At 45.5% G+C, this 19,203-nt stretch overlaps 1 protein-coding gene across 1 annotated transcript; it reads left to right on the plus strand.

Annotated features, from left to right (window-relative positions):
- The first annotated feature begins 806 nt into the window (after positions 1-806).
- ZNF343 (zinc finger protein 343) lies at positions 807-16,591 on the plus strand. Its single transcript, XM_072943931.1, is given in 9 exon segments — positions 807-924; positions 2,438-2,512; positions 7,457-7,521; positions 7,840-8,100; positions 8,249-8,307; positions 10,224-10,350; positions 13,705-13,800; positions 14,071-14,514; positions 14,517-16,591. Coding segments are annotated over 6 exon segments (1,518 nt in total). The 5' UTR covers positions 807-924; positions 2,438-2,512; positions 7,457-7,521; positions 7,840-7,982; the 3' UTR covers positions 15,191-16,591.
- The last annotated feature ends 2,612 nt before the right edge of the window (positions 16,592-19,203 follow it).

Here is a 19,203-nt window from a genome sequence, read left to right on the forward strand (position 1 = left end):
ACTTCTCTGCAACACCATCCTCCAGGTACTGGAAGAGAGCTTGTCACTAACTTTGAGGACTTTGACAAGAATAAAGTGACTATGCGGCATCCAAAGGAGAGCGCTAGAGCTGATGACAACAGTTCAATAAAAACTTTGGGAGACTGCTTTACCTCCCTAATCCGTTTTTCCAAAAAGTAAAACGGGAATGACCACAAGGGTGTGGAGAGAGAGGGAGAGAGGGAGAGGGAGAGAAAACAACTGAAACAGAAACACAACCGGAATGCCAGACCCGCCAGACAAGCCTACCGGAAAAAGCCTTCCTTGCGCAGACTCCGCCTGCGGTGAGGCAGGACGGGAAGTCATCGCGGGAACTGCCCCAGAGGCTTCTGGGGAGTGTAGTCTTCCAAGCAAACAGGCAGAGGGAAGAGACTCACCCAGGAACCACTACCTGTTTATACATAGGTATTTTATGAACAGAGACGAGCATACTGTCACTACAGTAGTTGCTATCCTGGTAAATTAACCGCGAGGTCCCGAATCGGCTCCCGAGCTGCCAGTGGGAGGCGGAGTCTGCGGGGATTCTGGGAACTGTAGTTCCGCCATAGTAGAGCGGCCGACCGCCTGGTGGAGCGGTCCCACCGGCATTGGTGAGCGAGGCCTGCCCGGTGTGTGGCCCCACTGTGTCCTTCCCGAGCGGCAGGAAGGTGGGGAAAGGCCCGGTGTAGGGTTTGAACCCGCGGAGGAGTGCGGCTTCTAGGGGAGGCCGGGATTCCAGAGGTTTCGTGCTTGGAGGAGGGGGCGGGGCTCGAGGCGCGCGTTTAGGGCGGGGAAATGGGATGAGACTCTTACAGCCGGGAATCCCTGAGTTGCGGGGCGCTACGCGGACCTTCCTTTCTTGGCTGGGGCGAGTGACTTGGAATTTCTAGTTTCTTTTTTGAAAAGGTGCGTTCTGGGCAACTTCCCAATAGGGGGAGCAGCTCCAGCGCGCGTCCCCGGTGCTTATTTGGGCCACAGGGATAAGTTCAGCTAGGGCCAGACAGCCCCTGTGGTGGGGGCGCGGCTCGGGCAGTAAATGTCTAGGTGTCTTTTTTGGCGTTGGAGCACTTGGATCCTGCCTCTCTGAATGGTTGTGGGAACCTAGGACTGACGGTGAATGTCAAGTTTTGTTTGTTTTGTTTTTGATGGGGCTGAATATGGCTCATTGGTGATTGGGCAGTGGTGGGGTGGAGGAGAAAGCATCTCGGGCCTTGCTGTGTCTTGGTTTGTTGAGAGTGGGTGGAGGTGAGCCCAAAGTGGGCAAAATATCCCTAGGGGGCCGTTGAGGAGTGGCTTGGCTTTGGAGTCGCAGGGGTTCTTAGGACGCTGGGAGATTTTGGCCTGAGACACACATCCTCCAGTGATGGTGGACTGCACTGCTGGGGCCTGCATCATAGGCGTTTTTTTTTTTTTTTCTTTATTTGACACAGCAATGTTGTCATGACCTTCATCCAGACTGGAAGTTTGGTAATATTTTCATTTATCATAGGCAGTTTTTTAAGTGGGAGCAGGTCTGCTTCCTTGGGGCCCGTTGTCCCAGGGTTTGTTATGGTCCCCGGGCCTACTCTGCTTTATGACAAAGACCCCGGATTTGGTTGTAGTGTAAGTGGCTAGTTTGGCTGCTTTTCTTTGCCTGCTTTTCCCTCAAGTGTTGGGGGTCAAACCTCTAGTTTGAGACTTAGCAGTGTTGGGTGGGGTGGAGATCTCTGAGGTCTTCTGGCTGACTCTCCAAATCACTTCTGGTACCTGGTGAGGCCCAGGTATCAAGCCTTTAATTTTGTTTTTCATTTTGGGGTAAGGATAAGTTTTAAATCCACCCAGTAGAATACTACAGTGAACTCCCATGGACCTATTACCAGACTCAACAGTTACTAATTCACAGCCAATCTTGTTTTATATACATCCCCTCAACTTGTGTGTGGATACACTTTGAAAATTGTCACATCCCATAGAGGCTGACCATCAGTAACATTACCCCTGACCCAATTGGCTCAGGGCATGGCTCTCCACAGCTGGAGTTCAAATCTAGGCACTTTCTATCTCTGTCAACTTGTGAAGATTTATTAACTCTGCCCAAGTTTATCAGAAGACTTAACTCATGGGGCCTCTGGGAGGCAAAACTTGTATAGTGCCTGGACTTGTGCTGCTATATAGTAAGAGTTTAGTAAGTATTAATTATTACTACTGCTAATAAAGGATGATTTCCCTACTTAATAGCATGTCAGGGCGGGCTGTATTCTGATGCTCACACCTGACTCTGTCCCCAGGGAGCTGTCTACATTCTTCTTTGACAGACCTGAGGCTTTTTTTTTTTTTTTAAAGAAGAGGAGTACCTTCATTTTAAATTTTGGGATTTTTAGTCTGGTATCTGGGGGCCAAGAGACAGCCCTGAAACTCTTACCGCCTGTTTTATCCTCAGGTCCACTTTCTTATATTCCTGCCTTCCCATGTAGAACAGGAGAGGAACTCTGGGCTCTTGACAGTCCACTTTCAGGTGGGTTCCACTTACCTTCTGGTTTCTGCAGTGTCTTCTGTGCACCAAACCCTGGACAAATTTTCTTTGCTCATCCTGATGTCTTGTGCCCAGCAGTGTCCCATTAGAGGCTCAGAGGACCTGCTTGTTTTTGTAGGGTGCCAGGGCTGGTTTGAGGGCAGGGGCCTTTACAGGATGTATTACCCCAGACCAGTGCTGGTCTGGGTTACCGCCATTCTTGCCTCAGCACCTTTTCATCCTGGCTGCTGGATTTCCAGGACTGTCAGCTGTTGTAAAATAAAAAATGATGATAACTACTACCATTTGCTAGGCATTTCTTCTGTGCTAGGCACTGGGCTTTACAATCTCCATAATATTTTATTCCCTCCACACTGAACATTAAGAATCAAATTTGCCAGAAGAAGTGGCACTTTGTAGAGGTTAAGGAACTTTTACTGTGTAACTTGCCTGGGAGTAGATAGAAACAGAATTTGAAACTTCATCAGTTACCAACATTCTACAATTCTTATTTCATCCGAAGTCTCTCATCTCTGATTTTTTTTTTCCTGACTAAAGTATTTGGAAGCAAGTCCCAAACATTGTCATTTCACCAAAAATACTATAGTATGCATCTCCAACAGGGAAGGACTATTTTTGAAAAAATAATCACAATACTATTATCATAATCAAATTAATAGTAATTCCTTAATGTGTTCTTTTTTTTTTTTTGAAGTGGAGGTACTGAGGATTGAACCCAGGACCTCATACATGTTAAGCGTGAACTCAACCACTGAGCTATAAACCCCCATTCCTTAATGTGTTCTTAATTCTCAGTTCTTTTAAAAAACTTCCCATTTTTCTTTAAAAAAATCATTTCACAATTCAAACCCTGCACTCTTTAAAAATTTTTTTGATTGTTTATTGTTAATGGAGATACCGGGGACTGAACCCAGGATCTTGCATATGCTAAGCACCCACTCTGCCACTGAGCTATATTCACCCCATTCCTGCACTCCTAACAGTCCAGGTAAGAGGCGTGAGAGGGAGAAGTCCCTGGAATTCGCTGAGGTGACTTCTCTGTCCCTTCCTTTTCTCGTTACCTGTTTTAGATCTCTTGTAATGACCGCAGCTTCCACCCTTTGTCATAAACTGGAGCTCTGAATCCTTCTGGCTACCTTGTTGTTTCTGAGTTTCCTATTGATCTGATTAGCTATGGAGTCCTCTCATTTCCACCTTGGATACCCTTTGTCCTTTCCCCTCCCTTCAGCCCCACTCTGTGCTACCTGATGTTCATGTCTTCTCCCCATTCTGGTTCACCTTCCACGCTGCCTTTTCAGTTGTTCCTCTGAGGTAAAAATAATGAATATGCTACTCATTTGATCAAAAGGGCCATGTTTTACTGCTTCTCTCTGACTCAGTCCAACTAAGAAGAGTGTGGGCTCTGGATACAGACTGCCAGGCTTTGAAGTTTGGCTTCACCATGTATTAGCTCTGTAGCCTTAGACATGTTATTTCACTGTCTGTGCCTTCCTTCACTGATCTGTAAAATTGGGAAGATAACAGTGCCCATCTCATGGAGTTTTTTTGGGGAAGAAATGTAATAATTCCTGTAAGGCACTTTTAGTGCTTGGCGTATAGTATGTGCTTACTAAATATTGGCTGTGATGATTAATATTGTTATCTGATTAGTATCAATAATCCTTCAACCTACTTTTACAGCCTCACCCCTCCTGCCTACTCCCCTTGGACTCTGTTTTGCAGCCATGTGGGAATATGTTCCATCCCATGCTCTCTTACTCCTCTGTGCTCTCCTGTTTGGCAGTTGACCTCTGATTGGTTTACTCACACATTCACCCTGTTGCAGTGCATGCCTGGATTTCCTCTCAGAGTTACCCTCTGCCCTGTAGCATCAAAGCCCTTTCTCCATGAGTTCTCTGTCTGTCTGTCCCACTGGAGCAGGGAGCTCTTGCCCATCCTGGGTCTCTGCCATGGTGCCATGGAGTAAGTGATTGACTGTGAGGGCCTTAGCAGACCTGTTGTCTGGCTGGAGGACCCAGATGGAGGGTCAGGGGATCTCAGACGGGGAAGTGGGGTTGGGGCATTATTAGGAAAGGCCCTAAATACTGAGTTAGTGAGCATGGACTTCATTCTGTGGCCATTAGGGAACCACTGGTGGTTTTGAGCTACTTTTGAGCCTAATCACTCCCTTCAGCTATTATTTCTTTGCTTTTCTTTATAGCAAAACTCAAAAAGAAAGTACAGACTTTATAGCAAGTTGAAACTTGCTGCCTTTATTTCCTATTCACTTAAAGATATTTATTATTGTGTTATTTAATTACTTTCTTTTGGTAGGGCAGAGGTAATTAGAGTTGTTTGTTTTTAGTGGAGGCACTGGGGATTGAACCCAGGACCTTGTGCATGCTAAGCACTTGCTCTACCACTTGAGCTATACTCTCCCTCTTCTCCCATTTACTTTGGAATGCTTTTGTAACCCACCCTCCAGAAACGCTTCTTGTCAAGGTCACCAAACGTGCTAAACCCAGCGGTCAATTTTCAATCCTCATCTTACTCATCTTGACAGCAGTTGTCTGGTTGGCCTTGCCCTCCTCCTTGAAACACCTTTTCACTCAGCTCCAGGATGATCCGTGCTCCTACGGGCTCCTCTTGTTTCCCCTCCCTCACAGGCTGCTCCTTCTCTGTCTCCTTTGCTGGCTCCTCCTTTTCTCCCTCACCTCCTAACTATGGAGTACCCCAGGGCTCAGACATTTCCTCCAGCTACTCCCCTGCTGGGGTAATCTCCAATCTGAGGGCTTTAAATCCACCCATATGAGGTCTAGCTTGGACCTCTTCCTTCAGTTCCAGACTCATATGACGGCTTGCCTATTCAGCATCTCCACTTGGGTCTCTGTTAAGCATCTCAAACCTGATCTCTCCAACATCACACTCTTGATCTTCTCCCTGAGATGCGCTCCAGTCCCAGCTTTCCTCGTATCAGTTGATGAAGTCTTATCCTTCCAGTTACTTAGGGCAAAACCATAGAATCATCATTCTTTGACTTTTCTCTTGGTCTCAAACTCACACACGATAAGGAAATTCAGGATGTGACTGCCACTCACCACCCCCACTGTTTCCGCTTTGGTCCATTGTCTCTCCCCAGGGTTATTTCAATAGTCTGTTAGTGGTTTTCTTTGCTCTATCCTGTCCCCAGAAGGTCTATTCCTAGTCTACCAGCCAGAGAGTTCTTTTAAGATGTAAATCAAAGCATGTTATTCCTCTGCTCAGAGTCCTCCAGTGACTTCTCATTTCACTTCAAATGAAATCAAACCCAGCACGCTGCCAGGCTGGGCATCACCTGCGCCCCATTACCTCTGCTCTTGTGTGTCACCGCTTTGTCTCAGTCACGTCCTTCCTGCCCTGGCGAGCTTGTTATTCCTAGAACAGCAGGCCTCCCTCCTGCGTTAGGGCTTCTCAGCGGGCTGTTTTTCCCTCAGAGTCCTGTTGACATGATTACCCACATGAATCGCTCCCTCGTATCTTTCAAACCTACTCAGTAATCACCTTTGCAAGTCTTGCTTTAAACACTCATTAAAATCACAACTCCTCCCACCCCTTCCAGGCTCCTTCTAGTCCCCTTAGTACTTACCACCATCTGACGTACTGTGTCTTTTTCGGGGTCTATTTTATTTTTGTTCATCTCTTGCCCACTAAAATGCCAGTTACATGAGGACAGGTATTTTCTGTTGAATTCGCTGCAGTGTTCCAAGTATTGGACTAGCTCAGCCAACAGCACGTAGAGCTGACTGTGGCAGGCGTGGATTAAGGAGGCAGGGCGTGGGCTCAACATCTGGTGACCCTAGTCAGAAGGCCATTGCTGTCTTAGCTTGTCTTAGCTTCCCAGCTGGTAGAGGGTAGTGAGAGATTGGGAGAGTGCACTGAGGTAGACAGAATCTGTAGGCCTTTGTAACTGGGATGGTGTGGAGGGAGGGATGGAGTCAGTGAGGACTCCAAGGTCAAGTGTGGGCAGTGGTGTGGTTGGTTCTGTCAGTGAGTAGGCTGAGGAGAGACAGAGCAGGTCAGGAAGGGGGAGAGGAGACTTGTCATTTACTGCTGCCCTAACACTGTGGCCCTCATGTGAAGCTTGTGGGGTCTGCTGCTCTGGCTGGGCTCCTGTGTGTGGGACCCTGTCACGTTCGTCGTCACCATCTGCGAAGGTCAGGCCAGCACCTACTCAAAGCAGATGTTCAGCGTTTGCTGGCGTGAGGAGCATGTCTCTTCAAATTAGTATTTTCCTTTTCTTCAGGTATATGCCCAGAAGTGGAATTGCTGAATTATATAGTACTTCTATTTTTAGTTTTTTGAGGAACCTCCATACTGTTTTCCAGCGGCTGCACCAATTTACATTCCCACCAAGCGTGGAGAAAGGTTCCCTTTTCAACACATCCTCGGCAACATTTGTTACTTGTGGTCTTTTTGATAATGGCCATTCTGACACGTGTGAGGCGATATCTCTTGGTGGTTTTGATTCACATTTCTCTGTTAATTAGTGACGTTGAGCATATTTTCTTGTGCCTGTTGACCATTTGCACGTCTTCTTCGGAAAAATGTCTATTCGGGTCTTCTGCCCATTTTTTAACTGGGTTGTTTGTGTTTTTGATACTGAGTTGTATGAGCTGCTACTACTTCTAGTTTTTATTTGGACTTTTGAATTCTAGGATACAATCATGACAGTATAAACAAAGATGGGCTTATTTCCCATAGATAATCAGTTTTATTAATTTTCTATGTACACCTCCAGTACTTTTTATAAAAGATGATCAGAGGTTAAACACACATACATATCCCCACTTCCCAACTTTCCTAAAGCTGTCCTTGTTAAACAGAACTTTCTGATTGATGTGTAATAAAATTTATCTACCTCTTCCTTACTGGCTTCTGGATTTTATGTTTTTTTTTCTTTTTAAATAGGTCTCCCTTTCCTCAAGATGTGCTCTCGGAACATGAGAGATGGCGGAATAATGCCGTGCTTACAGGTGGTACTGTCACTTTCAGTCATGTTTTATTGTCCAAGGCAATCATGAGTCCAAACCCAATGTCAGGAGCAGAGAATTATATAGAGAAACAAATAATTGGGAATGATGACATAAAATCTACCACAAAGGCCTGCAGACTTGAGGGCCTATAGGCCGGAAAGGAATGAGGTAAAAAAATCCAGGAACCCCGTAGACTGAGACATTCCCTGTGTGTTGAATGAGGAGGGTGTGAGAGGACAGGAGCCCTGCTGAGGAGGCACAGGCTTAGTTCCCCCCAGAAGGGTCCCGGCAACGTCAAATCGCTTCTCTGCCCCACAGGTCCTGGCTTCCGGGAAGCAAGATGGGCTTTGACAAGTAAGTTTTGGAGAAGTTGCTGCAGGCAGCAGAAATTGATCTTGAGATAACTTCGACTGGGCCCTCTGGCAGAATTTCAAGGCGAACACTGGGCTGCTTCTGGGGCCATGACGTTGCCTGATCCTTCTGTCAGGGGAGAGCAGGACTGGGAGGAGATTTTGCCTTTGGAGAACAGGGAGGATGTCGAGACCATGAAGACACTGACTCCAAGTCATAAGGCAGAAGGTGAGAGCTGCTGAGGGTCAGGAGAGGGGAAGGGGGAAGAGGGCTCCAAGGTAAGGGACAGCTTCCTCTATCACACAGGGCATGGGGGAGCTACTCTGGGAGCATCGTGGGAGCCCTGGTTTCTCACAGCTTCTTTTTCTTTCTCTAGGTTTGCCTTCTAATGATACTGACCGGCTTCAAGAAAAGGAGGGAAAGCCCCAAATACTGGTGAGTTGTGTTTGTATTTATTTATTTATTTATTTATTTATTTATTTATTTATTTATTTATTTATTTATTTATTTTCTGGAATGCTGGCTTGTTTTCCAGAGAAAGGTATATATTTTTCTGGGAAAGGGAAAAGGCATCAACGTGCAGGCAGTTCGTGCCTGTGTCAAGCACTGTGTTCGTCACTTTATAATGTTTCCTGCATTCGTGTTTTATTTTCCACATCGAAAAATACACCCAAGATTGATATTGAGTCCAGGAAACTTTAAAAAACGAGGAATGTTTTTGAAAAACTGAAATTATTAAAAATCTCAAATGTACTATAAAATTTCACTCCACATCCACACTAATGATACTACCTTCTTCCTTTTTTATTATTGAAATTTTCAAACATATATGCATGTAGAGAGCATGGTAGAAACAGGCCCCCAGATACCATTGTCCAGCTTAACAGTCACCTGTAACGGCCAGTCTTATTTCATTTCTACCCCTGTCACACCTCTTACTGGATTATTAGATAAATCTCAGACATCGTAACGTTTTCTCCCTAATTCTAACAATAGCCGTGAGATGGTAGTGGTGGTGGTAACACACTTTGCTTCAGAGAGGGAAAGCCTTGCTCAGAGGCTGTGTGATTTGTGCATGGCCACACTCATCTGGTCCATGGTAGAGCCAGAATTTCAATTCAGTTTTCTCGGACTCAGTAACCTGTAAGCGTTAAGTGAATATCATAGTAAAGCAAGTCACATGAAATTTTTGGTTTCCCAGTGCATATGAAAGTTGTGTTTATACTATACTACAGTCCATTATGTGTGCAATAACATTATGTCTGAAAAAACAACCTACACACCTTAATTAAAAAATACTTTATTGTAGGAGGAGGGCATAGCTCAGTGGTAGAGCGCATGCCTAGCATGCACAAGGTCCTGGTTTCAATCCTCATTACTTCCATTAAGTAAATAAGTAAATACATAAACCTAATTACCAACACCCCCCAAAATTAAAATAGTTGGACAGAAAAATTTTTTAAATACTTTATTGTTAAAAAATGCTAGTAGCCACCCTCTGAGCCTTCAGCAAGTTGTAGTAGTAACATCAAAGATCACTGTAACAAACATAATAATGAAACATTTGAAATATTTCAAGAATTACCAAAGTATGACACAGAGGCACAAAGTGAGCAGATACTGTTAGAAAAATGGCGCCAATACACTTGCTCAATGCAGAGATGCCACGAACCTTCCATTTGTAAAAAACTCGCTAACTGTGAAGGGCAGTAAGTGAAGCACAGTAAAATGAGGTTTGCCCTCGCTGCTCTAGCTTACGAGTCAGGCATTACCCTCGCTGCTGTAGCTTACGAGTCAGGCATTAGAGGCTTTATTTTTAAAAGGTTGTCAAAATACCAGGCAAAGACAGTGATTTTGTAGCTCCCATTTAGGAACCTGAACTCTTCAAAAATGTTTATTCCGGATCTCATCTGTTCACTCCTGCTTTTTCCTCAGTTGAAGTTTTCTTCCGTTTTCTCCTCTAAATCTTCACCATTCCCCAGTGCCTAGCGCAAGCCCCGGGTACATGATGCTTTTTCCCTTCTCCAGCCCATCTTCTACTCTTCATCTTAGGATTCGTGCACAGTGAATCCACCAGGTCCCTGAACACTACTTGAGGTTTTCAAATTGATTAACAAATCATTTCTCCAATGAAATCAGAAGTGTCCGAGGGCCATCAGTGATGCTTTCCTCAGATTTTAACACAAAGCCGTAGTAATGCCCAGAAGAACTTGGTGTGGAGAATCATGTACTCCGAGAAGAATTAGACCAACCTCTTGCATATCCAGATTCTCCAGGGCCACCAGATGTGCTCCTCACACTGGGAAGATGGATGGTGACTTGCTGTTCCCTAATTTATTGCTTGTTTATAGGTACCATTTACATTCAGGGATGTGGCTGTGTTCTTCACGGAGGCAGAATGGGAGAGACTGAGCTCTGAGCAGAGGAACCTGTACAGAGAAGTGATGCTGGAGAATTACAGGAATCTGCTTTCGTTGGGTGAGGCTGTATTCTAGCCTTTGTTAATTCAGTAGAGATTTATTGACCACCTACTATGTGGCAGAAAATGTTCTAGACACTTAGAACATGTTACTAAATGAAATGGTCATCTCTGCCCATGGGGACTTACTTCCTAGTGTAAGACAGATAACAGACAAAAAGCTTTGTATACAGGGATATTATTATTTTTAAAATTTTGCAAATATTTATTTTTAGTTTTTTCCTTTTTTATTGAGGTGTAGCTGATTTACAATATTATATGTTTCAGGTGTACAACATAGTGATTCACAATTACTAACCGTTTTATACTCCACTTATAGTTATTACATATACTAGGATATTATAATATGGTATGTAAGAAGGTGGTAAGCACTACATAGCAAAAAATAATAATAAAGTAGAACAAGATAGAGGAGTATTGAGTGTGAAGGGGTGGCTGGCTGAATTTTGAAACTAGGTATTTGAAATCATCAAGGAGGTAACATTTGACCAAAGATGATGTGTGGTGAGGGAGTTTGAACTCTAGGTGTCTGGGGTAAGAGCATTTCAGGTGAGAGACTCATTGGTGCTGAGGCCTTAGGAAGGGGCGTGCCTGTCAGGTAGAAGGAACTGCAGCCGAGGCACAGTTTGCAAGGGGAGGGTAGTGAGAAATGCTTTCTGTGACAGAAGTTAAAATTGAACGTCCAAGTTTGTCTGGCTTTTGGGTTTCATAAGCCATCTTTTTTTCATTTATTTAAACATGCACACTGATTCTTTAAATTTAGGTTGATAAATACTTTTGATTGCGACATGACTCTGGATCAGGGGTTGGCCAGCTTTTTCTGTAAAGGGCCAGATAGTAACTATTTTCGGTTTTGTGGGTGATGCGGTCTCTGTAACCACTCTCAACCCTGCCCTTGTGGGGCTAAAGGAGCCATAGACAATAGGTAAATGAATGAGCGTGGCTATGTTCCAGTAAGAATTTATTTGTGGACACAAAATTTGGAATTCATGTAATTTTTATGTATCATGAAATATTGTTCTTTTGACAAAAGTCAAATAGTTGGGAAAAATCCCAACTATTTAAAACTTAAAAGTCATTCTAATTATATATTTTTTTTGGTGGTGGGAGGTAGTCAAGCTTATTTATTTATTTGTTTTCTAGTGGAGGAACGGGGGATTGAACCCAGGACCTCGTGTAAAAGTCATTCTTGGGTTATAGTCTATATAAAAATAGAGGGTCAGATTTAGCTTGTGGGCTACAGTTTTCCCACCCTTTGTTCTAGACCAGTGCTGTCCACAGAAATATAATGTGAGCCATGTGAGTAATTTTAAATTTCCTAGTCACCACATTTAAAAAAGGAGAAATAAATGGGTGAAATTAATTTTAATATATCTTATTTAACCCAGTATATCTAAATATTATCATTTCAACATGTAATCAATATAAAAATTAATTAGATATTTTACTTTTTTGGGGTACTAAGTGTTCAAAATCTGGTTGTCATTTTATACTTTGGAGCATATTTTCATTCAGACCAGCCACATTTCAAGTGCTCGGGAAACTAGCAGCTGGTGGCTACCACCTTGAATGGTGTGGTTCTGCACATTCCTGTATTTCTAGATAAAGCAGGTACAGAAGAATCACATTTTTTGAGGCACAAACTAGTGTTAGGCAGGAGTTTCCTTAAGAGGCATGGCTGCCTCCCTGATATGAATTAGTCGGATTTACTTTGTTCCATTTGCATCTTCTTTGGCATGTTTTGACCTGATTTCGTCTAGTTTGAGCTCCATCTGATTAAGTGTGGATTCATCTGTTTTGGTCTGGTTCTGTGTGTTTTATTTGGCCTTTGTTAGTCATCCTAACTAGATTTTGTTTTTCTCCTGTCATATTATTCTGTTTCTCTGTATTATTACACTTAATGGGTTCAAAGGAGGATGTCAAAATGACCTGTTCAGATTAGTCTTGATATCGAAAGCCTGGATCCCAGTTGCATTTCTGAAGCTGCTTCCTCTGTCTTGCTCAGCACCTCAGCGTCCTGCAGCACTCCCGCCGCTTCTGTCTCCTGTGGGCTTGTCTCATTTCTTTCTTTTCTTTGGACTGTAGGGATCCACAGGACTAGTGTCCCATACTCTTGTCTCTGTCTGTGTTCACACCCTTAAACAATTTGTGAACTTCAACGATTTTATCCTTCACATATTATAATGAATCCATTTTCTTTGTCACATTTCACCTGTACTTTATTCTTATATTTCTTTTTGGTTACAGGTCAACACAAGTTTATCCTCAGACTTATCAAAAATTGAGATCATGCTATTTTCCCTCCCAAACTAGTCTCTTTGTCTCTTATCCTTCACGTTTTCATGCTCTGATGCCTCTTCTTCAAGGGTACTGCCTGAAATAACCTATACAGCTTTCATAGGGGAGATAGTTCAGTTAGCTTAGGCTAGGTAATGCTGTGATAACAAACAACACCAAACTTTGGAGGCTTATAATAGCAAATGCTCATTTCTTACTTATATACCTACTGCTTACAGTTCAGGTGTGTTTCACCTGTAGTGGTTCTGGAATCCTCTATCTGGCACCTGGGATTCTTAAGGAAGGGGGAAAGGAGCAGTGATAGACCCACACTGGGCCTCTTAAAACTTGTTCGAAAAAGGCACTAACTTTACACTAACCTTTTTTGCCCAAAGCAAATACTGTAGCCTAGTCTGATGACTTTGTGATGGGTTGGTTTGGGTCCCAGGTGCCAAAATCCTGAAATCATGGAACATGTCTTTCTTGTCCACTGCTGAATCCACCATACTTAGTAGAGAGCCTAGCACTTAGAAATTTCTAGTAAATATATGTTTGCAGATGGGCACTCTGAAATTCAAATTTATTTAATATACTCTCTTTAAATACTGTTTCATGTGCTATTTTCTACATTTGGAAGCCCGCCAGACTGAGTAGCTTTTTTTGTGTATCAGTCTTCTTTTTTTGTAATGAGACAAGTCATGAGGGAGATTTCCACATAGGTCATAGCAACTGTCACCTCCAAGGAGAACAGAGTTGTGGACAGTCTATATCACTGTGAGTGTTGATGGCTTAGCTGATTTAGTAGGAGGAAAAGGCTAAGGGTAATTGAGGCTGTTTACAGAGCAGAAAGGTTCCTAGTCCGACTGACATAGATGTTGTTATAGATTTTCTGGATTGCAGTAGAAAATGGACTGTGTGGAAGTGGAGTGTAAAGGAATTTTTGGTGGGAAACAAATTGTATTGTATGTATAGTGTCAATTACATTTGTGGCAGTAAGACACTCTCTGTCCAAGACAAGGCAGAACAGCTTGTAGGCCCACTTAGGGCTTCTCTAACTGAAAACCTTCTCTCTCCAGCAGAACCAAAGCCAGACATCTACCCTTGTTCCTCCTGCCTTCTGGCCTTTTCCTGTCTGCCGTTCCTCCACCAGCATGCTCTGCAGATCTTCCCAGGTGTGTGTGTAGAAAATCACTTCTATCTAGGGGACTCTGGCCTGGGGCATTGGGGGCAGTGGTGTTCTGCTCAGAGCTGCTGGAGTGAAAGCACAGGAGGTCAGGAGAGAGAAGGTGTCTCCAGACCCTTGTTCGTGAGGGCAGAGGAGAGCCAGCCCGCAAGGGCATTGCCCATCCCACCCCGAGCACAGTCGGCAGGTCCCAGAGAAGTCAACTTGGTTCCAGAAAGAGAGCCCAGTTCAGTTCACAGGCTCAACCCTGTGCAAACAGACAAAGGAGTGAAGGAATTAGAGACCCCAAGATGTGGAGCAACCAGCTGTCAAGAATATGAACAAGACTGCAGCCCGAAATTAGACTGCTTTACAAACCAGACGGCCTACCCAGGGAAGAAGCCCGATGTCTGCAGGGAGTGTGGGCGGGGCTTTAAGGACAAGTCAGCCCTCATCAGACACCATCGGACACACTCAACGGAGAAGCCTTATGTGTGTGGTGAGTGTGGCCGAGGCTTCAGCCAGATGTCAGCCCTCATTAATCACCAGAGGACACACTCCGGGGAGAAGCCATATGTGTGCAAGGAGTGTGAGCGAGGCTTTAGCCAGAAGTCCAACCTCAGCAGACACACGAGAACACATTCGGAAGAGAAGCCTTATTTGTGCAGGGAGTGTGGGCAGAGCTTTAGAAATAAGTCAGTCCTCATTAGCCATCAGTGGACTCACTCGGGGAGAAGCCCTATGTGTGCAGTGCGTGTGCGCAAGGCTTCAGCGAGAAGTCCTCCTTCATCAGACACCAGAGGATACACTCCGGGGAGAAACCCTACGTGTGCCGGGAGTGTGCACGAGGCTTTAGTGATAAGTCAACTCTCAGGAAACACCAGAGGACGCACTCAGGGGAGAAGCCTTATGCTTGTCGGGAGTGCGGGCGAGGCTTTTGTGATAGGTCCACCCTCGTCATACACGAGAGGACGCACTCGGGGGAGAAGCCTTACGTGTGCGGTGAGTGTGGCCGAGGCTTTAGCCGGAAATCCCTCCTCCTCATTCACCAGAGGGCGCACTCGGGGGAGAAGCATTATGTTTGCAGGGAGTGTGGCCTAGGCTTTAGCCAGAAGTCAAATCTCATCAGACACCAGAGGACGCACTCAGATGAGAAGCCTTATATCTGCAGGCAGTGTAGGCGAGGCTTTTGTGATAAGTCCACCCTCGTCATACATGAGAGGACACACTCAGGGGAGAAGCCTTACGTGTGCAAGGAGTGTGGGTGGAGCGTTAGCCGGAAATCACTGCTCCTCCTGCACCAGAGGACGCACTCGGGGGAGAAGCATTCTGTCTGCAGGGAGTGCGGGCGAGGCTTTAGCCACAAGTCAAATCTTACCAGACACCAGAGGACACACTGAGGGGGAGAAGCATGGTGTAGCAGGGGTCATGGGCAGGACTTTAGCAATTAGTCAAACCTCACTTTGTGCCGGAGAGGAGTGGTCTATGTGTGCGTGTGTGTGTGGAGGGTGAGTGAAGCTTCAGAGATGTGTTGGCCTTTGGCAGGCACCAAGGCACATTCCAGAGGGGAGCCTTTGCCCGCAGTGTGGGTAACTGTAGCCATAGTCATTCCCCAGTGCCCAAAGAGGATGCACAAAGATGGGAGGTGTGTGCGTGCAGGGACCATGGGGAGGCTTTAGCAAAGAGTTAGCATTTACTGGACTCCAGCAGCCGACTTGGGAAGAAATCATGCGTTCAGGGAGTGTCGGCCAGCATTGGCCGAAGAACCAGCAGGCTCACTCAGGGAGGAGCTGGGTGTTTGCAGGGAGTGCGGGCAAGGCTGATGATCAGTCAGCCTTCACACACGGGAGAATCCTTGTGTGGGGACACTCTGGGGCTGCCCCAGCTGACTGCTCCTGGTGGCTCAGAGATGAATTCCTCACTGGACCTGCTCTCAGCCACAAGGAACTGCACCTGCCTAAGGGGCACCTCCTGGCCAATGACTGATCGGTGTGGGGAGACAGAACTCAGCCCTTGACTCTGCTGGGACAACTTCACAGGATCATCCCAGATCCCGAGGTCCCCATTGGACTGAACCATCTCAAACACCTTGCAGGTCAGCTTCTTCCTCTGCCCAGTAAACCACTCAGTTCTCCACCTTTTTTGTCTCCCTAGGGAATCCACTCTAAGATCGTGTAAGTGCATGAGGAGTATGGACAAGGCTTTGGCTATAAGTCACCCCTCAACAAACCCCAGAGCATACAGAATAAAAGCTGTGTGTGTGTGGGGAGAATGGCTGAGGACTCAGGAGAAGCACATCTCAGTATGTATCATGGGATCAGAGAACTGCTTATTTGGGAGAAGCTTTACAAGGCAGGGAGGGAGACTGAGAAGCTTAACCAGTAAGTTACATCTCATCTTGCAGCAGAGGAGCCACTCAGGGAGGCCTGTGTGGGCGGGGTTTGTGGGTGGAGCCTTAGCCCAATGTCACTCCTCATGGATCAATTCGCTACCTCACTCACCTTGCAGAAGTCTACTTCTTAGGAGAGTGAGGATGGCAGTAACAACTGAATGTGTTTTTTCCACTTTCTGTAATCAGATGGAATTAAAAAAGTAGAAGGCTTTATTTAAGTAAGAATGATCAACTTGTTTTATTTTCAAACATGAATTCTTCACCATGTTTTCCTGTCCTGCTCATAAAATCTTCAGTAAGTTCAGGCTGTATGTCTTAGTCACTCTGTCTGGAAAGGAATTCAAGCTCTCAACCTGGATTTCCTGCATGAATTCAACCCTTGAGAAAAAATAAGTCCCAAATCAATCTAGTAGACTTATTGGAGAATCTGAGCCTTTGCTTGGGGAGGAGGATGTAGGTTCTGGAGACATGTTGACTGAGGGGAAGGAATTTCCCTGGTCTTTGGGAGCTGAGTTGCCTCTGCTCCTAACTGATCGCTCACTTTGGCTTCTGTGAAAGCTCCCTTCCCTAGGTTTTGTTCCTTCCAGTCTATTCAGGTCTCTGCTGAATCCTTCTCTATCTGTTGAAGCATTGCTGTTCCCTAATGATCTGTTCATATCCTCCAGTTCCAGGGACGCTTTAAGTACACTCCCTCTGCAGCCTTTCAGATTCCAGGGTCAGGGCCTTTAACCATGCCCAGACTGTTCTCCAGCCATTAATCATCATTTTGGACCTCTTAGCTACTTCTTTGTCAAATCATAAGTCTAAAGACCCCTAAACACAGCTCCAGTGGTACATCTCCTTGCCTCTTCAATCCGAGGGTCCAGTCCTGCTTATGACACCCATGTCATCCCTCTACTGGCCATACCCCTGCCCTTGTTTTTCAGCCCAAGGACCCGGCCCTTTAATCATACCCTTTCCTAGTCCTCCTCCCTCAGAGACCAGATTGCCCAGATTTTTGATAACTCTGTGCCCTGGCTCTGACTTATATGTCCTGAGCTAGTAACTCTTGACTGGAGAGGGTTTGCCGAGGCTGTAGCAAATTTGTTTGCTCAGTTGGAGTTTGCCAGATCCACAGAATGGATATCAGGCTTGGAAAATCACAAAAAGCACAGGCTGGTTTTGGTCTTCCATCAAAGGAGGGGGCAGCAAAAGTCCAATGGAGCCACTGGCTCCGAAACCTCTACCAACTCCCTCAGCCATAAAGTCAGCTTTGCAGTGGGTCCTGAGTCAGCTCTGGTGGGGAGAAGGTGTGAATGCTGGGAGTGTGGGCCCTCATCCTTTGCCACATTCACCCTTGTGTCCCTTTGCCAGAACTGCAGGTGTCCAGGCAAAATTTACAGGACAACTTGGGACAGTCATGTGGGCTAGAAGAGAACAGACTTCATAGGGTTGTCTTCAAAGCACTTGGTGATTGCCCAGATGTAGAAGATAGAGAATTTAAAGTGACTCCCACAAACACAGCTTTCCAACAATAGAAACATTTGCAAAAGATAAAAAGCTCCCATCATGCCAGGAATCCAAGCAGAAAGCCAACATCTTATCTGTGTTTCTCATTAAGAATGGTTCCTTCTTTAGAGGGTAGGTTGAACTGACTAGCCTCTCTTCCCCTCTGAGTCCTGCATTGTGCTGACTTGCATGGTGGAGTATGTTTGGGTGTGTGGAATGGTGCCACTTATCAATACATTGTCTCAGCTCCAAATTCACCTTTTGTTGCCTAATCTGTGAAAATGGATCTGGGCCCTTTAAATAATAATAATTTTCCTTTGCCAGCTGGATGAGGTGCATCAGTAGTGGGCTTTGGAGTGACATTGCAGGAGGAAGGGGAGTCTCTTTCCTGGTGCAGGTGGCTCTTTCACCCGGCTCCTGGAGAGTACTTTTTCCTGCTCCCCGGCCAGTGCCGTTTTCTCCCATGCTAAGTGCCTGCAGCACACAGCTTTCTCCACCAATGGGCCACCTATGGTGGTGGTGGTGATGGTGGCTTAGCCAGGAGCCCAAATAGCACAGGCCTGGGCTCCAGCCCAGGCAGCTGCTTCTGCATCCTCTCTTCAGCCCCATGGGCACACACCCTGGGGCCCCACTGGACCAGCTCTCTGGCAGGCAGGTCATCTGACTTTCATCCTGTGCAGAGACTCAGGGCTTCCCCAGCCTGGTTGCTGTTCCCCTGACCCTCTCAGCTCCACGTGCATGCACACCAGGGCTCCAGCAGCCTCCCTTAGCTGCGCCAGCTCAAGCTGTGCACAGAAGTGCATTAGTGCTAAACTTAAGAACTAAAACTATAGAACTATAGCATATGACCACATGAAAATGTACACAAATGTTCATAATAACCCAAAGGTGGAAACAACCCAAATGTCCACAGGTGATGAATGGATGAACAAAAGTGGTTTTATCCATATAATGAAATATTATTCAGCCATAAAAAGAAATGAAGCACTGATACGTGCCACAGCAGGGGTGAGCCTTGAGAACGTTATGCCAAGTGAAAGAAGGCAGTTAAAAAAGACCACATATTGTATGATCCCTTTTACAATGAAGTATTTGGAATGTCCTTCAATTCATTCAGTTCTCTGCTCACAAGCCATTCCTCGGAGAGGCTTTCCCTGCCCATCTAGCCAAGCTTGCAACTCATCACTCTCAGTCCCCTCACCCTACTTTATTTATCCGCCCATCACTCTATTACTTTGTATACTTTTTGTTTGGTGTATTGTCTGCCCTTCTCACTAGAACATAAATTCCTTCAGGGAAGGGAATGTATCCCAGTAACAGTGCATGGCTTAGTAGATGTTAAATAAACATTTTAAAATGCATGCTGGAACTTGGAAGTAGCTGAGGAGACAGATGGCACCACACTCCTGTTCTGACTCTGCCACCTTGGGCAAGATAACTCATCACGCTGAGCTTCCATCTCTTCATCTACAGGTTGACAGAAACGGAGAGACAGAACATAAATTCTACGGATGGTGTGAGGATTAAAAAGCC

The sequence above is a fragment of the Vicugna pacos genome, chromosome 19 (assembly GCF_048564905.1).
Source record: "Vicugna pacos chromosome 19, VicPac4, whole genome shotgun sequence".
NCBI classification, from domain to species: domain Eukaryota; kingdom Metazoa; phylum Chordata; class Mammalia; order Artiodactyla; family Camelidae; genus Vicugna; species Vicugna pacos.